Here is a 13013-nt window from a genome sequence, read left to right on the forward strand (position 1 = left end):
TGCCGCTCTGCTCCTCTCCCCAGCCAGGCAGGCTGCACCGGCCCAGAGCCATTCCAGAACCCTCTGCTCCTGCTCTTGTAGCACAGTTCCTAGAAGGGACAGGGGAACTTGGGCTCTTCCAGAGAAAAGTTTTGAACCTGTAGCAAAACAAGCGGACTCAAAACCCACTCAGGGAGTTTCCGCGGTGGTGGGGACTGGGCTGGGCTCCTTGTTTATGAAGCTGCTGATTATCACTGTAACGGTCCCCTTCCGTCCAGCAGAGAAGAGGGTTTGGTGGCCCCTGTGGAAGGCGGAGTGGCCAAGGGATGGTGGGCAGAGGCCCCTGGGCAGAGGGCGTGGAGAGCAGCGAGGGTCAGGGGATGCTCCCCCCAGGGGGGCCGCTTCAGCAGACAGGCTTCCTCTGCCTCCTCCAAGGGCCCAGCGCTCCCCAGATGCCTCTGGATTTTTGTGGTTCTTCTGGGCTCGAGGCTCTGTCTCCAGGCCAGAGCTTCCCCTCCTCCGCCAGGGTGGCTGAGGGCACCAGCACCTCTTCCTTTAGCCCAGTCCAGCCTCCTCTGACCCCTCAGCATGGGGGCTGCTGAGTGTTTCTCTGGGTGGGGGGAGAGGGGAGTTTGCCCCCTCATCTACAGGAAGCTGGTGACAAAGATGTGCAGAGGCAGGAAGACCCCAGCCCGCTCCCCACTGATCCATGGCATGTGCAAATAGAAGCCTGCCCTGGGGACAGAAGGAATGGCCCAGCTGGAGAGACCGGGCAGAGAACCCTACTGGGCTGTGGCTTGAGAAGTGGGTGGGCTGGGAGGGTGGTCTCTGGCAGGTCATATGACCCTAAGAGAAACAGAGAAATGCTTACATGAGGTCCACTAACAGAGGCCCCTATATTTTTCATATCTACAGTCTTGGTGGGGCCTCCTGGGTCCCTTTACAGGTAATGAAACTGAAGCCCAGAGAGGGTGTGTGAGCTTCCTGAGGTCACACAGCAAGGCCATGACAGAGGATCTTGCCTATGGGGAGGTTCTGCCGTGGCCAGGGGGTTCCTTCCGCCTGGAACAGAGTAACCCAGCCTCCCAAGCTGGCCATGGGGGAGCAAGAAGAGCACCTGACCTTCCTCTCTTTCCCTCCCATGATCTAGTCCAGCATCATGGTTTCCTTTCACGGGTGAGCCGTGAGCACTGATGAGGTTACAGTCTGAGCCCTGCTGCTGGTCAAATTGGGTTTCAACAAACAGCACCTGGTTTTAAACTACCCTACAAAGCTACAGTAATCAAAAGAGTATGCTGTTGTGCAAAAACAGCCACACGGATCAACAGAACAGAATAGAGAGCCCTGACGTAAACTCACACTGATGTGGGCACAATTAACCTGTGACAAAGGGGGAAAGAATATGCAGTGAAGAAAAGATAGCTTTTTTAATAAATGCTGTTGGGAAAACTGGACAGCTACGTGCAAAAGAGACTGGACTACTGTCTCCAACCATATCCAAATTAAACTCAAAATGAATTTTTTAAAAATGTGAGGGCTGAACCCATAAAACCCCTAGAAAAGGATATAGGTGGCACACTCTTTGACATTGGTCTCTGTAGTATTTTTTTGGATCTGTCTCCGCAGGCAAGGGGAACAAAAGTCAAAATAAGCAAGTGGGACTACATCAAAGAGAAAAGCTTTTGCACAGCAAAGGAAACTATGGATAAAACAAAAAGGCAGCCTACTAAGTGGGAGAATATATTTGCAAATGATATATCAGATGAGGGGTGAATACCCCAATTATGCAAAGAACTCAAGTCAACATAAAAATAACCTGATTAGGGGTTCCCATCGTGGTACAGTGGTTAATGAATACAACTAGGAACCATGAAGTTGCGGGTTCGATCCCTGGCCTTGCTCAGTGGGTTGAGGATCCGGCGTTGCTGTGAGCTGTGGTGTAGGTTGCAGACACGGCTCAGATTCCGAATTGCTGTGGCTGTGGCGTAGGCCAGCAGCTACAGCTCAGATTCGACCCCTAGCCTGGGAACCTCCATATGCCATGGGAAGCGGCCCTAGAAAAGGCAAAAAGACACACACACACACACACACACACACACACACACAAATGCTCAGCATCACTAAGCGCCAGGGATATACAAGTCAAATCCACATATCACCTCACACATCAGAATGGCTATTATCAAAAAGACAGCAGATAACAAGGGTTGGTGAGAGTGTGGAGAAAAGGGAAGCCTCATGCACTGTTGGTGCGAATGTAAATTGGTGCAGCCACTATGGAAAACAGTATTGGAGTTTCTTCAAAACATTAAAAATAGAACTACCATAGGATCCAGCAATTCCACTCCTGGGTATTTATCCAAAGAAAACAAAAACACTAATTCAAAAAGGTATCTGCACCCCTGTGTTCATTGCAGCATTATTCATAAGAACCAAGATACTGAAATAACCCAGGTGCCCATCAATAGATAAATGAATATGAGTTCCCTGGTGGCCTAGCAGTTAAAGATCTCAGTTGTTACTGCTGTGGCTTGAGTCTGATCCCTGACCCAAGAACTTCCACATGCCATGGAATGCCAAAAAAAAAAAAAAAAAAAAAAAAGAAGAAGAAGAAGAAAGAAAGATGAATAGATAAAGAAAATGTGGTGTTTGTGTATACACGCACAGTGGGAAATTACTCAGCTGTAAAAAAGAGTGAAATCTTGCCATTTGTGGCAACATGGGTGGATATGAGAATACTACACCAAGTGAAATAAGTAAGAGAGAAAGACAAATACTGTATGATTTTGTGGAATCTAAAAAATAAAACAAATGAACAAACATAACAAAATTGAAACAGACTCATAGACACACAGAACAAACAGGTGATTGCTAGAGGGGAAGGGCCAAGAAGATGAATGAAATAGGTGAGGGAGGAGTTCCCATCGTGGCGCAGTAGTTAACAAATCTAAGAACCATGAGGTTGCAGGTTTGATCCCTGGCCTCACTCAGTGGTTTAAGGATCCAGCGTTGCCATGACCTGTGATGTAGGCCACAGACGGCTTGGATCTGGTGCTGCTGTGGCTGTGGTGTAGGCCGGCAGCTGCAGCTCCGATTGGACCCCTAGCCTGGGAACCTCCATATGCTATGGATGCGGCCCTAGAAACAATAAAAACAAAACAAAGAAAAAAGAGAGAGAGAGAGAGAAAAGAAATAGGTGAGGGAGATTAAGAGATATAAACTCATTTGCAAAATAAATGTCCCCGGGATGAGATATACTACAGCAGAGGGAATATAGTCAATATTTTCTATGGCCACATCCACGGCATATGGAAATTCCCGTGCCAGGGATTGAATCCCAGCCACAGCTGCAACCTACATCACAGATGCAGCAACCCTGGATCATCTAATCCACTGCACTAGTCCAGGGATTGAACCCACACTGAACGCACGGCTCCACAGCCACCCAAGCTGCTGCAGTCAGATTCTTAACCCACTGAGCCACAGCAGGAACTACAGTCAATAATATTTTGCCTTTTTTGGGGCTGCACTTGCGGCATGTGGATGTTCCCAGGCTGGAGGTTGTATCAGAGCTGCAGCTGCTGGCCTATACCACAGTCACCGCAACCCTGGATCCTTAACTCACTGATCGAGGCTGGGGTTCGAACCCACATCCTCACAGTTACTAGTCAGGTTCGTTACCACTGAGCCACCATAGGAGCGCCTATAGTCAGTAATATTGTAGTAACTTTGCATGTTGACACATAGTAACTAGACTTATCATGATGATTATTTTGCAATGTATAGAAATATTGAAGCCCTGTGTTGTGCTCCTAGAACTACATAGAGTGATATGCCAATTAAACTGCAGTTAAAAACAAAATCAAAACAAACAAAACCAAACAACACCAGTTATTTTTTCCTTCCCCATAAGGAGAGGTTGATAATGGTTCAGCGATGAGCACAGAAATGACTGCGAAAGGGCCAAATGCATCCGACACCCTGTTGCAGGGCTGGATGTCCTTCTGCGCTGCCCTGGTCACTTGGGGACAGGGTGGAGCCAGGCCTAGCTCCCCTGTGTCAGAATCAAGTCCTGGGCGGCCCTGATGAGCCTGTCTGGAGGCAGGCATGGGACCTCCCTCCTAGCTGAGGGACTCCCACAACCTGGCCCGGGGGAGCCCTGAGCAGCTGGGTGGCCATTTTCTCCGGGGGCCAGGGTTGGGCTGCTGTGGCCCAAGGGGTTCGTGGAAAGGCTGCTCAGTGACTGAACCCTGACCAAGTAGCCAGTGCAGACTTGGCTCTGCGACGAGCCAGAGGCATCCTGTCCCACAGACCCTAGCCTTCTGTGCTGCATCCTAGAGTAAGATGCCCCACTTGGAATTTGGCTTCCCAGTCACCACAGATTGGGGCTGAGTGGTGATTCACACCTGGTGGGCTCTGGCCTTCTGGGGAAGGACCCACAACCAATGCTGTCTGGGCCGCAGGCCTTTCTCAGGATGAGATGGAGCTCTCCCGGCAGAGAGATGTCATGTGCCCGTGCAGCCTCCTGAGGAGGTCTTCCCAGTGCCTGGAGGCCACCCCAAGCCCAGCTTAAGCAGCTCCTCTTGGCCCCTGCCTGGCTGTCCCCCACCCAGGGCCCCGTGCCTGAAATGAGGTTCAGCAGCCTCAGAGCAGGGGTGCAACCAGCCTATGATGAAGGCTTTTCGGCTCTGCTAATTGAGGAACCAAGAAATGTCCCCTGCGAAAGGAGAAGTGTGTCACGGTCCCCGGACATACATACCCCACCTCTGTCCCCAGTTGAGTGCCCATTCTCTGGAAAGCCGCAAACATTCCAAGATTGGACTTCTGCTGAATCATCTCAAATTCTTCGAACTCCGCGGGGCTAGGGAAGGATATGGTGGGGAGGTGACAGGAGGCGGGGCAAGCTCCCCAAAGAGGTTAAATAGGTCACCTCCACACTTGGTGCTCATCCTTGTCTCCCCTGAGCAGAAGGACTCACACACAGAGACCTTCTCTTGGGCTCCCGGCTCCATGACCCCCCTGAAGATGCTGCTCCTGGTTGCTCTCCTCCTGGGGGCTTCCCTGCAGGATGCCCATGCAGGTGAGGGCAGAGGAGAGGTGACAGGAGGAGGGGACGCTGGGCAAGGAGGGCTGGGGGCACCGGCACCACACGTGATTCCTACACCCCCTTCATTCCTGCAAGGATGCGAGAGGCTGGCAGCAACAGGATTTTGAGGGAGGAATTTGAAGGAAAAGAATGATAATGGGAGGAAGAGAGGATGAGGATGAGGCTAAAGAGGAGGATGAGGATGAAGCTGCCCCAGGACCTGGGGCTCAGCTTCTGAGGAACAGCGTCCTTGCCCATCTCACTTTGCAGCTGTTATGAGGTAGTGACTGTGGTTGTGTTTTGACAGCGGAAAAGGAACAATTCTCAAAAGGATTTGTTAGTCTGTTTTATTAGTGGGTCTTATGTACAAGGAGAGGATCTGCATGAAGGTAAGAGAATTGGTTCCCAGAGCAGGTGAAAAAAGAGATTTTTATGCTCGATTGGGAAAGGAAGCCTGAAATAAGGTCGCTCCTTTGGAAACAAAGCCGGTGAGCGCCCTGCGAGGTGGCGCAGCCGCAGTCCTCGGGGTTACCTTTACAGGGTGGTGGTCACAGTAGGAGCATGTTCGCTCACCCTCCTATGACACGCTGGGCCTGGTCAGCTCTGAGAGTTACTCAAACCAAGATCCACCCCCAAGACGGTCAGAGGACCGTCTGAGACCTCTTAGAAAACACGCTGTGGTCTTTTTCTTTGGCTGCACTTGAGACATATAGAAATTCCTGGGCTAGGGGTGGAACTCACGCCACGGCACAATGCTAGATCCTTAATCCACTGTGCCACCAGGGAACTCCTGTTGTGGGTTTTTTTTTTGTTTTTTGGTTTTTTTTTGGCTTTTTAGGGCTGCACCAATGGCATATGGAGGTTCCCAGGCTAGCGGTCAAATCAGAGCTACAGCTGCCGGTCTAACCCACAGCCACAGCAACGCAGAATCCGAGCTGCGTCTGTGACCTACACCACAGCTCAGGGCAAGGCCAGATCCTTAACCCACTGAGCGAGGCCAGGGATCGAGGCCATCGCATCTTCGTGGATATTAGTCAGGCTCATTACTGCTAAGACACAGCAGGAACTTCCCTGTCATGGTCTTAATTGAAGCCAAACATTGCTGGTTTGCCTGTTTGCAAGGATTGGATATTTTTTTATTGTGCAAAGAGGACACTGAGCCCTGGGAAAGTGTCTTCACGCCTGGGGCTCCATTTTGTCATCTGTGAAATGGGGCAGTAACAGCACCTGTCTCCAGGTGTGCTGTGAGGACTGAAGGAGCAGCCGCAGTAAAGGCTCTGCCCAGAGCCTGACCCCGAGGCAGCATTTGGTGACTGGGGGCTGGTGTGAGTGTGAGCACACACGGATGCACCCACGTGCCGACAGACAGACACAGACTCACATATATGCACAGACTCCCAAACACACACAGATACACACATACACACATATACACACAGGGCATCCCATAGCACACAGATTTCACACACACAAATGTGCACACACACACCCCCCAAGACACATGCGCAGACAAACCCAACACACACAGACATGTGCACAGACAGACACACGAACACTCAGGGCCTCCCAAAGCACACACGGGACCTCACGCACACCAGCGTTCACACACTGACTCACAAAGAGAGACACATGTAGAGACTCTTGGCGTGCTCCCCACACAGCAACACAGTCACAGACCCCTTCACAGGAGATCCCTCCCAACCACACAGACACATGCACACATACACACAGACACACTCCAATCTCTCTCACACACACACACACACACATGTGCAGACCCGCCAAGGGCCCTCCCCCACAGCCACAGGCACACGCAGACCCTCCCCGTGCAGCCACGTGCAGACGCACCTGCTCCCACTTGGTTCCCCTGCAGCTCGAGGAGTCAACGTGGGCCGGGAGTGCTGCCTGAAGTACTTCAAAGGGGCCATTCCCCTCCGGAAGCTGGTGTGGTGGTACCAGACCTCAGAGGAGTGTTCCAGGGACGCCATCGTGTAAGTCTGCCCCCCTCCACCGCCCTGGAAGCTGAGTTGGGAGAAGGTGGACCCTGGAGCTCCCAGAAGGGCCACTGGGGAGAGGAGAGAGCAGGCCCTTGACCCCCACCCCCACCCCGACCCTGCTCCTCAGAACAGCTCCTGCCCCCCACACTCACCCCAAAGGGGCCCTGGGCTGTGAGGTCCAAGCTCTTCATTGATTTATGGGCAAACCGAGGCCCTGAGAAAAGGCACAGCTGCATGTACACAGGCAGTCAGTCCCCAGCCAGGGCCTGGGTGCCCCCTGCCACCGCCTAGCGCACCCCTAGTTCCCCCGCCTGGGTGGGAGGCAGTCTGAGGTTGGGCAGAATCAAGCAGCCCTAGCTCCCTGGGAGAACTAGCCCTGGCAGGGACCTTGGGAGGGTCAGGAATCACTGAGGACAGAGCCTGATGTCCCCAAGCTGCCACTGGCGCCCTGTGTGACTTTGGACAAGTTCCCGCCCGTTTTGGGGCCCCCCGGGTCCTGGGCAACACAGGCCGGGGTGAGTCCCAGGTTCAAGGGCCTTCCTGCCCTGACGCCTGGATGGGTCTCTTCCCCTCTGCAGGTTTGTGACCCATCAGGGCAGAGGCATCTGTTCTGACCCCAAAGACATGTGGGTGAAGAAGGCAATCGGGTACCTGAAAAAAAACATCAAGCCACGGGACTCTGTCACCCAGAAGTCCTGATTTCTCCTTGGACCGTTCGGAGGCCTCCCACCTGCGTGTTCACTACCCCAGCCCCGAGCTCCCTGGGTCCATTGGAGGCCCTACCAGGACAAAGAGGCCCCTCGCTCCCTTTTCTGATTAAAGTCTTTTCCCCCGAGTCTGGGTCAGTGTGTTCTGTCCACCTGGCTTGTCCCCCTGGAAAGGCCCTTGGGGAGCATCTGCTCTCGCCCTGTCTGGGTGGGAGAGGAAGCCCTGGGAGACAGGACCTGGCAGGGGAGGGGCTGAGGGGGTCCGTGGGCCGAGCCGGGCAGGGGTGATGAGAGGACAGGAGGTCCTCCCCGCTGCTGCGTGTAGGCAGGGAACCTGGAAGGGGACCCCCTAGGCAGGTAGGGGGTCTTGTCTGTCCCTGGAGTACTGCCAGGCCTGCCCCATTCTCTCTGGTGACCCCCCCACCCCCAGCTGAGGCAGAGCTGAGGACACGTTTCCAACTCCACAAATATTCCCGGGAGTCTTCTGCTGGTGGGGGTTCTGTCAAGTGCTGGGGTGCTCCCTGGCCCTGGGCCTCCTGCAGCCCCTCCACCCGCCTCTCCCCCGCTCCCTGCCCCCACACTGCAGCCCAGCCCACCCCAGAGGGTCTTTGCAGGCCCAGCTCCACCTGCGCCCAGCTCCTTCTCCCCGCCCCAACTCCACACCAGAGCTGCTCCTCGCGGTCCTGAGACCTCTGCCTGAGCCTCACCCCTGCTCCAGCGCATCCCCATTGCCCCCAGCCCTCATGTCCCACCCCCCCCGCCCCCCCATGTGGGCCCATAGCTCCCTCTGACCTGTACACCTGTGCTGTGAGCCCCATCCTCCCTGTGTGACATCCCACCCAGCCTCAGCCCAGGCCAGCTTTCGCAAGCCACCGCTGGGAATACTGCCCACCTGCCCCCAGTGCCAGTCACGCACCGCAGGTGTCTAGCCGGGGAGCGCCCCGTTTCCTGGAACTCACCCCCACTGACCTCCCTGGAAGGGGCTCGTGGGCGCTGCCCGCCCCCAGTGCCATTCTCTCTCCTGCTCTGATTCCTCCACCTCTTAGGAGTCCCAGGGCAGCCGTGGGGGTGTCCTCCCTTTGACTCCCGTGTGGGTATGTAAGGCTGACCCCTCCATTAGGTTGGGAGCTCAGTGAATCTCCCAGGGGACCCCACAGCCCACGTGCTCGGAAGGATGGGGACCAGGAGGTTATGGACTCCCATCCTCAGGCCCCCCCTGTCCAGGTCCAGCTCAGGACTGGAGCCATGGGGAGTAGGAGGAAATCAGGGTCTTTGGATTCTAGTTCTGTCTCACTCTCTTGACCAGCCGTGGGCTTGGGGCTTCTCTCTCTGGGAAGTCTGGGGTGGGGGGTGGATCCTTCTCTCCTGGGATTCTGTGGTCTTTGGCGGGGCTGCAATTGGGTGTTATTTTTAGGCACAGCTTTTGCCTCCTGCTGCCCCCATGTGGCCAGTTGTCTTATTGCAGGCCAGGTGTCAGGGCCTAGGCCACTTTCAAAGAGGGGCACGACCAAAACCACGGTGGTGATGAATGGCCTTCTCTGGGACCCCAGGGTCTCCTCTGCCACAGGTGGACTCTTTCCCTGCCCTGGTCCCAAGGAGTGTTCCCCAAACAGCTGCCTTGGATCCAGAGTCCTTGGGGTGGCTAAGTCTGAGTTCTTTGTGGAAAAATGTGGTCTGGATCCAATGGGTGAGAGGTGGAGAAGAGGATCCCAAAGTGGGGGGAGGCAAGAAGGAGCCCCTGGGACAACAAAGGAGAGCAGGGCCTGGGGCCCGGACCCCTCACCCTACCAGAAAGACACACAGAGGATATGCGTGTAATCCATGCGTTGTGCAAACTTGCCCTAAAAGAATCCAAACTTTTTTTCCCTAGTGAAATCTTCCTCTGAAGCCCGTATTGTAAACTCGGAAGAGTCGAGGACTACAAAGAGGTAAGGGGTTACCAGAGGGGCCCTGAGAGTGACGGAGCAGGGAGGTGGCTTAAAGATCCCGTGGTTAATGAATCCGACTAGGAACCATGAGGTTGCGGGTTCGATCCCTGGCCTTGCTCAGTGGGTTAAAGATCCGGCATTGCCGTGAGCTGTGGTGTAGGTTGCAGACAAGGCTCGGATCCCGCGTTGCTGTGGCTGTGGCATAGGCCAGAGCCTACAGCTCTGATTCAACCCCTAGCCTGGGAACCTCCATATGCCGCGGGAGCAGCCCAAGAAAATTGGAAAAAGACAAAAAAAAAAAAAAAAGGTCCCTCAGGGGAGAGGTGAAGCCAGGACTGGCAACCAAATGCAGGATTTTGAATCCAAGTGTTTAATAGCAGGGCAGGGTGCAAGGTGAGTGAGGCAAGATGCAGGAGATGGGACCAGGCACCAGGTTCCCTGGGGAAGAGGCCATTTGAAGGAATCATGACTGGGTGAGTCCTGGTGACTAGCAAGTAGGGAGGTAGGAAGAAAGAAGACCAGAGAACAGATCAGCGGGAGGGGCCCTGGTCCCTCATTGTTCCTTACACCTGGAACACGTCTGAAATCCAGTCCCCCTTCAGAGCTCAGCTCAAAAGCTGCCTCCCTCAGGAAGCCCTCCCTGGTCTCCTTGATTGCAGCTGATGCTCCATTCTGTGTCCTCCGCCGGCTCCCTGCTCTCACCCGGGCTCTACCACACTCTGTCCCCTCCTATACAGTTGCTTGCAGGTTTCACTTACTGATGAGTTCCTTGGGGCAGGTATTTGTTCAGACCACCCGGTGCTTCCTGACTCCTAAGGAGGGGAAGGTGCTTTGTGCACAGTGACCACTTGACATTTATTTTCATCAACAAACCCCTGGGGGAATTCCATGAGGGGCACACCAAGAAAGAGAAACCGTCAGAGGAACGGTGCCCTGGTAACATAACTGGGCTTCAAGCCCCACCCTGAAGTGGCATGTTGTTTTGGGGTTTTTTTTTTTGGAGGGGGGGCTGCGCCTGCAGCACGTGGAAGTTCCAGGGCCCAAGACTGAATTCAGGCTGCAGCGGTGGCAACGCAGGATCCTTTAATTCACTGCGCTGGGCCAGGGATCAAATGGCACCTCAGCCTCCACCTGAGCCGCTGCAGTCAGAGTCTTAACCCACTGCACCCGAGCGGGAACTCCTCTAGTTTTGTAATTTTGAATGAAAATTTTAACCCCAGGCCAAATATTCCTGGAGGTTCATGTCAGGGAGGCCCAGGACTTGGTTCCAGGCTGGCGGGCATTTTCCTTAAGACCCAGAGTTTTATGTGGGGGTTTTCTTAATTTTTTTAAAACATGAAATTTCTTACCAAATATGTAGTGTGCATGTAAGGTATATACACCAATAAAAAGAGAGACCCCTGTATATCCACCATCCAGCTGACTCAAACGAGCCTCCTGCTGCTCTGAAGTCCCCATCACCCTCGCTGTCATCATCCTCCCGTCAGCTCCCAGAGATATCTATGTTCCTGAACTTGGCGTTTATCATTCTTGATTTTGTTTGTCAGGTGTGTATATACATAACACATATGCATGTGTGTGTATATCCCAAACAACGTTATCGGTGCATCGTGTGTGTTTTGTTTTGGGTTTTTTTTTTTTTTGTCTTTTTAGGGCTGCACCTGCGGGATATAGAGGTTCCTAGGCTAGGGGCCAATGGGAGCTGTAGCTGCCAGCCTACACCACAGCCACAGCAACACCAGATCCAAGCCACACCTGTGACCTACACCACAGCTCATGGCAATGCCAGATCCTTCACCCACTGATCAAGGCCAGACATTGAACTTGCATCCTCATGGATGCTAGTCGGATTCGTTTCGCCTGAGCCACGATGGGAACTCCGTGTATGTTCTTCAACTGGAACACGACACAAAAGTAACAATCTCATACACGTGCTTTTCTGTGACTCGATTTTGTGGCTCCTGTTCTGAGGTTCTTCTACCTTGATGGGCACGAACAGCTACAGCCCATGAAGACCAACTCCTTCTCCCGTCCTCTTGATTCGTTTTGGTTTTGGCCACACCCACAGCATGTGGAAGTTTCTGGGCCTGGGTTCGAATCTGCACCACAGCAGTAATGACACCAAATCCTTAATTGCTAGACAAGGAGGGAACTCCACTCTCCTCTTGTTAATGGCCCCTTGGTTTATTTCCAGGTTCTTGCTATTACTAATAGTGATGCTTTAAACATTTTTTAGCTTGTCTTCTGATACATGTGTAGAAGAATTTCTCTGGGGCAGTGGATCTCAACCCTGGAGGCACTTACCTGGGAAGGCATTGCCAAAATGCTGACACCTGTGGCCCTATTCCCAAAGATTGACTTAATTGGTCTTTGGAAAGGAGTGTTCCGGGCAGTGGTGGTTTTATTGCTGTGGGAGAAGCTATCCGGGTGATTCTAATATACAGCTAGTGTTGAAATTGACACCATGGGGGGATAATTGTCAAATCAATCACACCAGCCTCGCCAAGAGTTCCCGCTTGGCCACGCCCCCATTGATTCCTGGCTCCAAGGGTAGCTCCCCCAACCCCTCCCTGCCCAGCCTGCACGAGAAGAAGCAGGAGGCTGGAGGAGAGTCACAGAGCCAAGCCCGATTTCTGGCCAAAAACCAGAGCGCTTCCATGAGGTGCTCTGTGGAAGCTTCTTTCAGCCCCGCCGGCCCCAGCACGCGTGGAACCCCCCGTTTGATGCTGCGACTCTAGGAGAGCCCTCAGCCTGGAGCAGGTTTGTGGCCTCACTTGTTCTCCTTTCCCTCCCACACTCGAGCTCCAGAGCCCCCCTTTCTGCACCCTGCCAGCTGTCTTGTGGTGCCTTCCTTGGTTCCCTTTGGGTTGTGTCCTAACCCCAAGGAAGGTGTGGTTTGCTCGGCTGTGCACTCCGCTTGGTGCTTTGTGGTGACCTCAGGGAAAGAGGAGGGGGCGCCCCAACTCTTTGCTGCCAGGTTTTGGAAATGACCTTAGAGGGTTTACGAGAAAATTAAGATTCCCCAGCCCCACTCAGGCCCACTGACAGCCGTCCAAGGACCTGGGGCAGCTGGGTCTTTAAAGGTCATCAGGTGATTGGTGGCCGCAGGCCACTCTCTGGTTCTCACCCAGTGTCTTCAGTGTAAACTGAGTTTGCATTCAGTGATATCTTGACTGTTTTGGCTCAAAAACCGTCCCTCAGCTGCTGTCTTCCGAAGTCAGCAGGTGTGAGGCCCGGTGTCCCTCCCACGGCCTTGCTGTGCGCAGTGGCAGCTGGGCACTGAGGCCGCGCATGCTGCCGGCTGGCCAGGCCGCTC

The 13013-nt window shown here is 53.7% G+C and overlaps 1 protein-coding gene across 1 annotated transcript; it reads left to right on the top strand.

Annotated features, from left to right (window-relative positions):
• The first annotated feature begins 4905 nt into the window (after positions 1–4905).
• CCL17 (C-C motif chemokine ligand 17) lies at positions 4906–7897 on the top strand. The gene is made up of 3 exons (XM_047791646.1): positions 4906–5059; positions 6939–7056; positions 7641–7897. The coding sequence occupies exons 1-3, from the start codon at positions 4990–4992 to the stop codon at positions 7759–7761; spliced, it is 309 nt and encodes a 102-aa protein (XP_047647602.1). The 5' UTR covers positions 4906–4989; the 3' UTR covers positions 7762–7897.
• Positions 7898–13013: the final 5116 nt, after the last annotated feature.

This window comes from Phacochoerus africanus, chromosome 8 (genome assembly GCF_016906955.1).
Source record: "Phacochoerus africanus isolate WHEZ1 chromosome 8, ROS_Pafr_v1, whole genome shotgun sequence".
NCBI classification, from domain to species: Eukaryota; Metazoa; Chordata; class Mammalia; order Artiodactyla; family Suidae; genus Phacochoerus; species Phacochoerus africanus.

Bases quoted from the DNA above. Each gene is read 5' to 3' on its own strand.
- CCL17 (XM_047791646.1), top strand. From the start codon at position 4,990: ATGACCCCCCTGAAGATGCTGCTCCTGGTTGCTCTCCTCCTGGGGGCT. The intron at 5,060-6,938 runs GTGAGGGCAGAG...GTTCCCCTGCAG, and splicing joins CCTGCAGGATGCCCATGCAG to CTCGAGGAGTCAACGTGGGC. The intron at 7,057-7,640 runs GTAAGTCTGCCC...TCCCCTCTGCAG, and splicing joins TGTTCCAGGGACGCCATCGT to GTTTGTGACCCATCAGGGCA.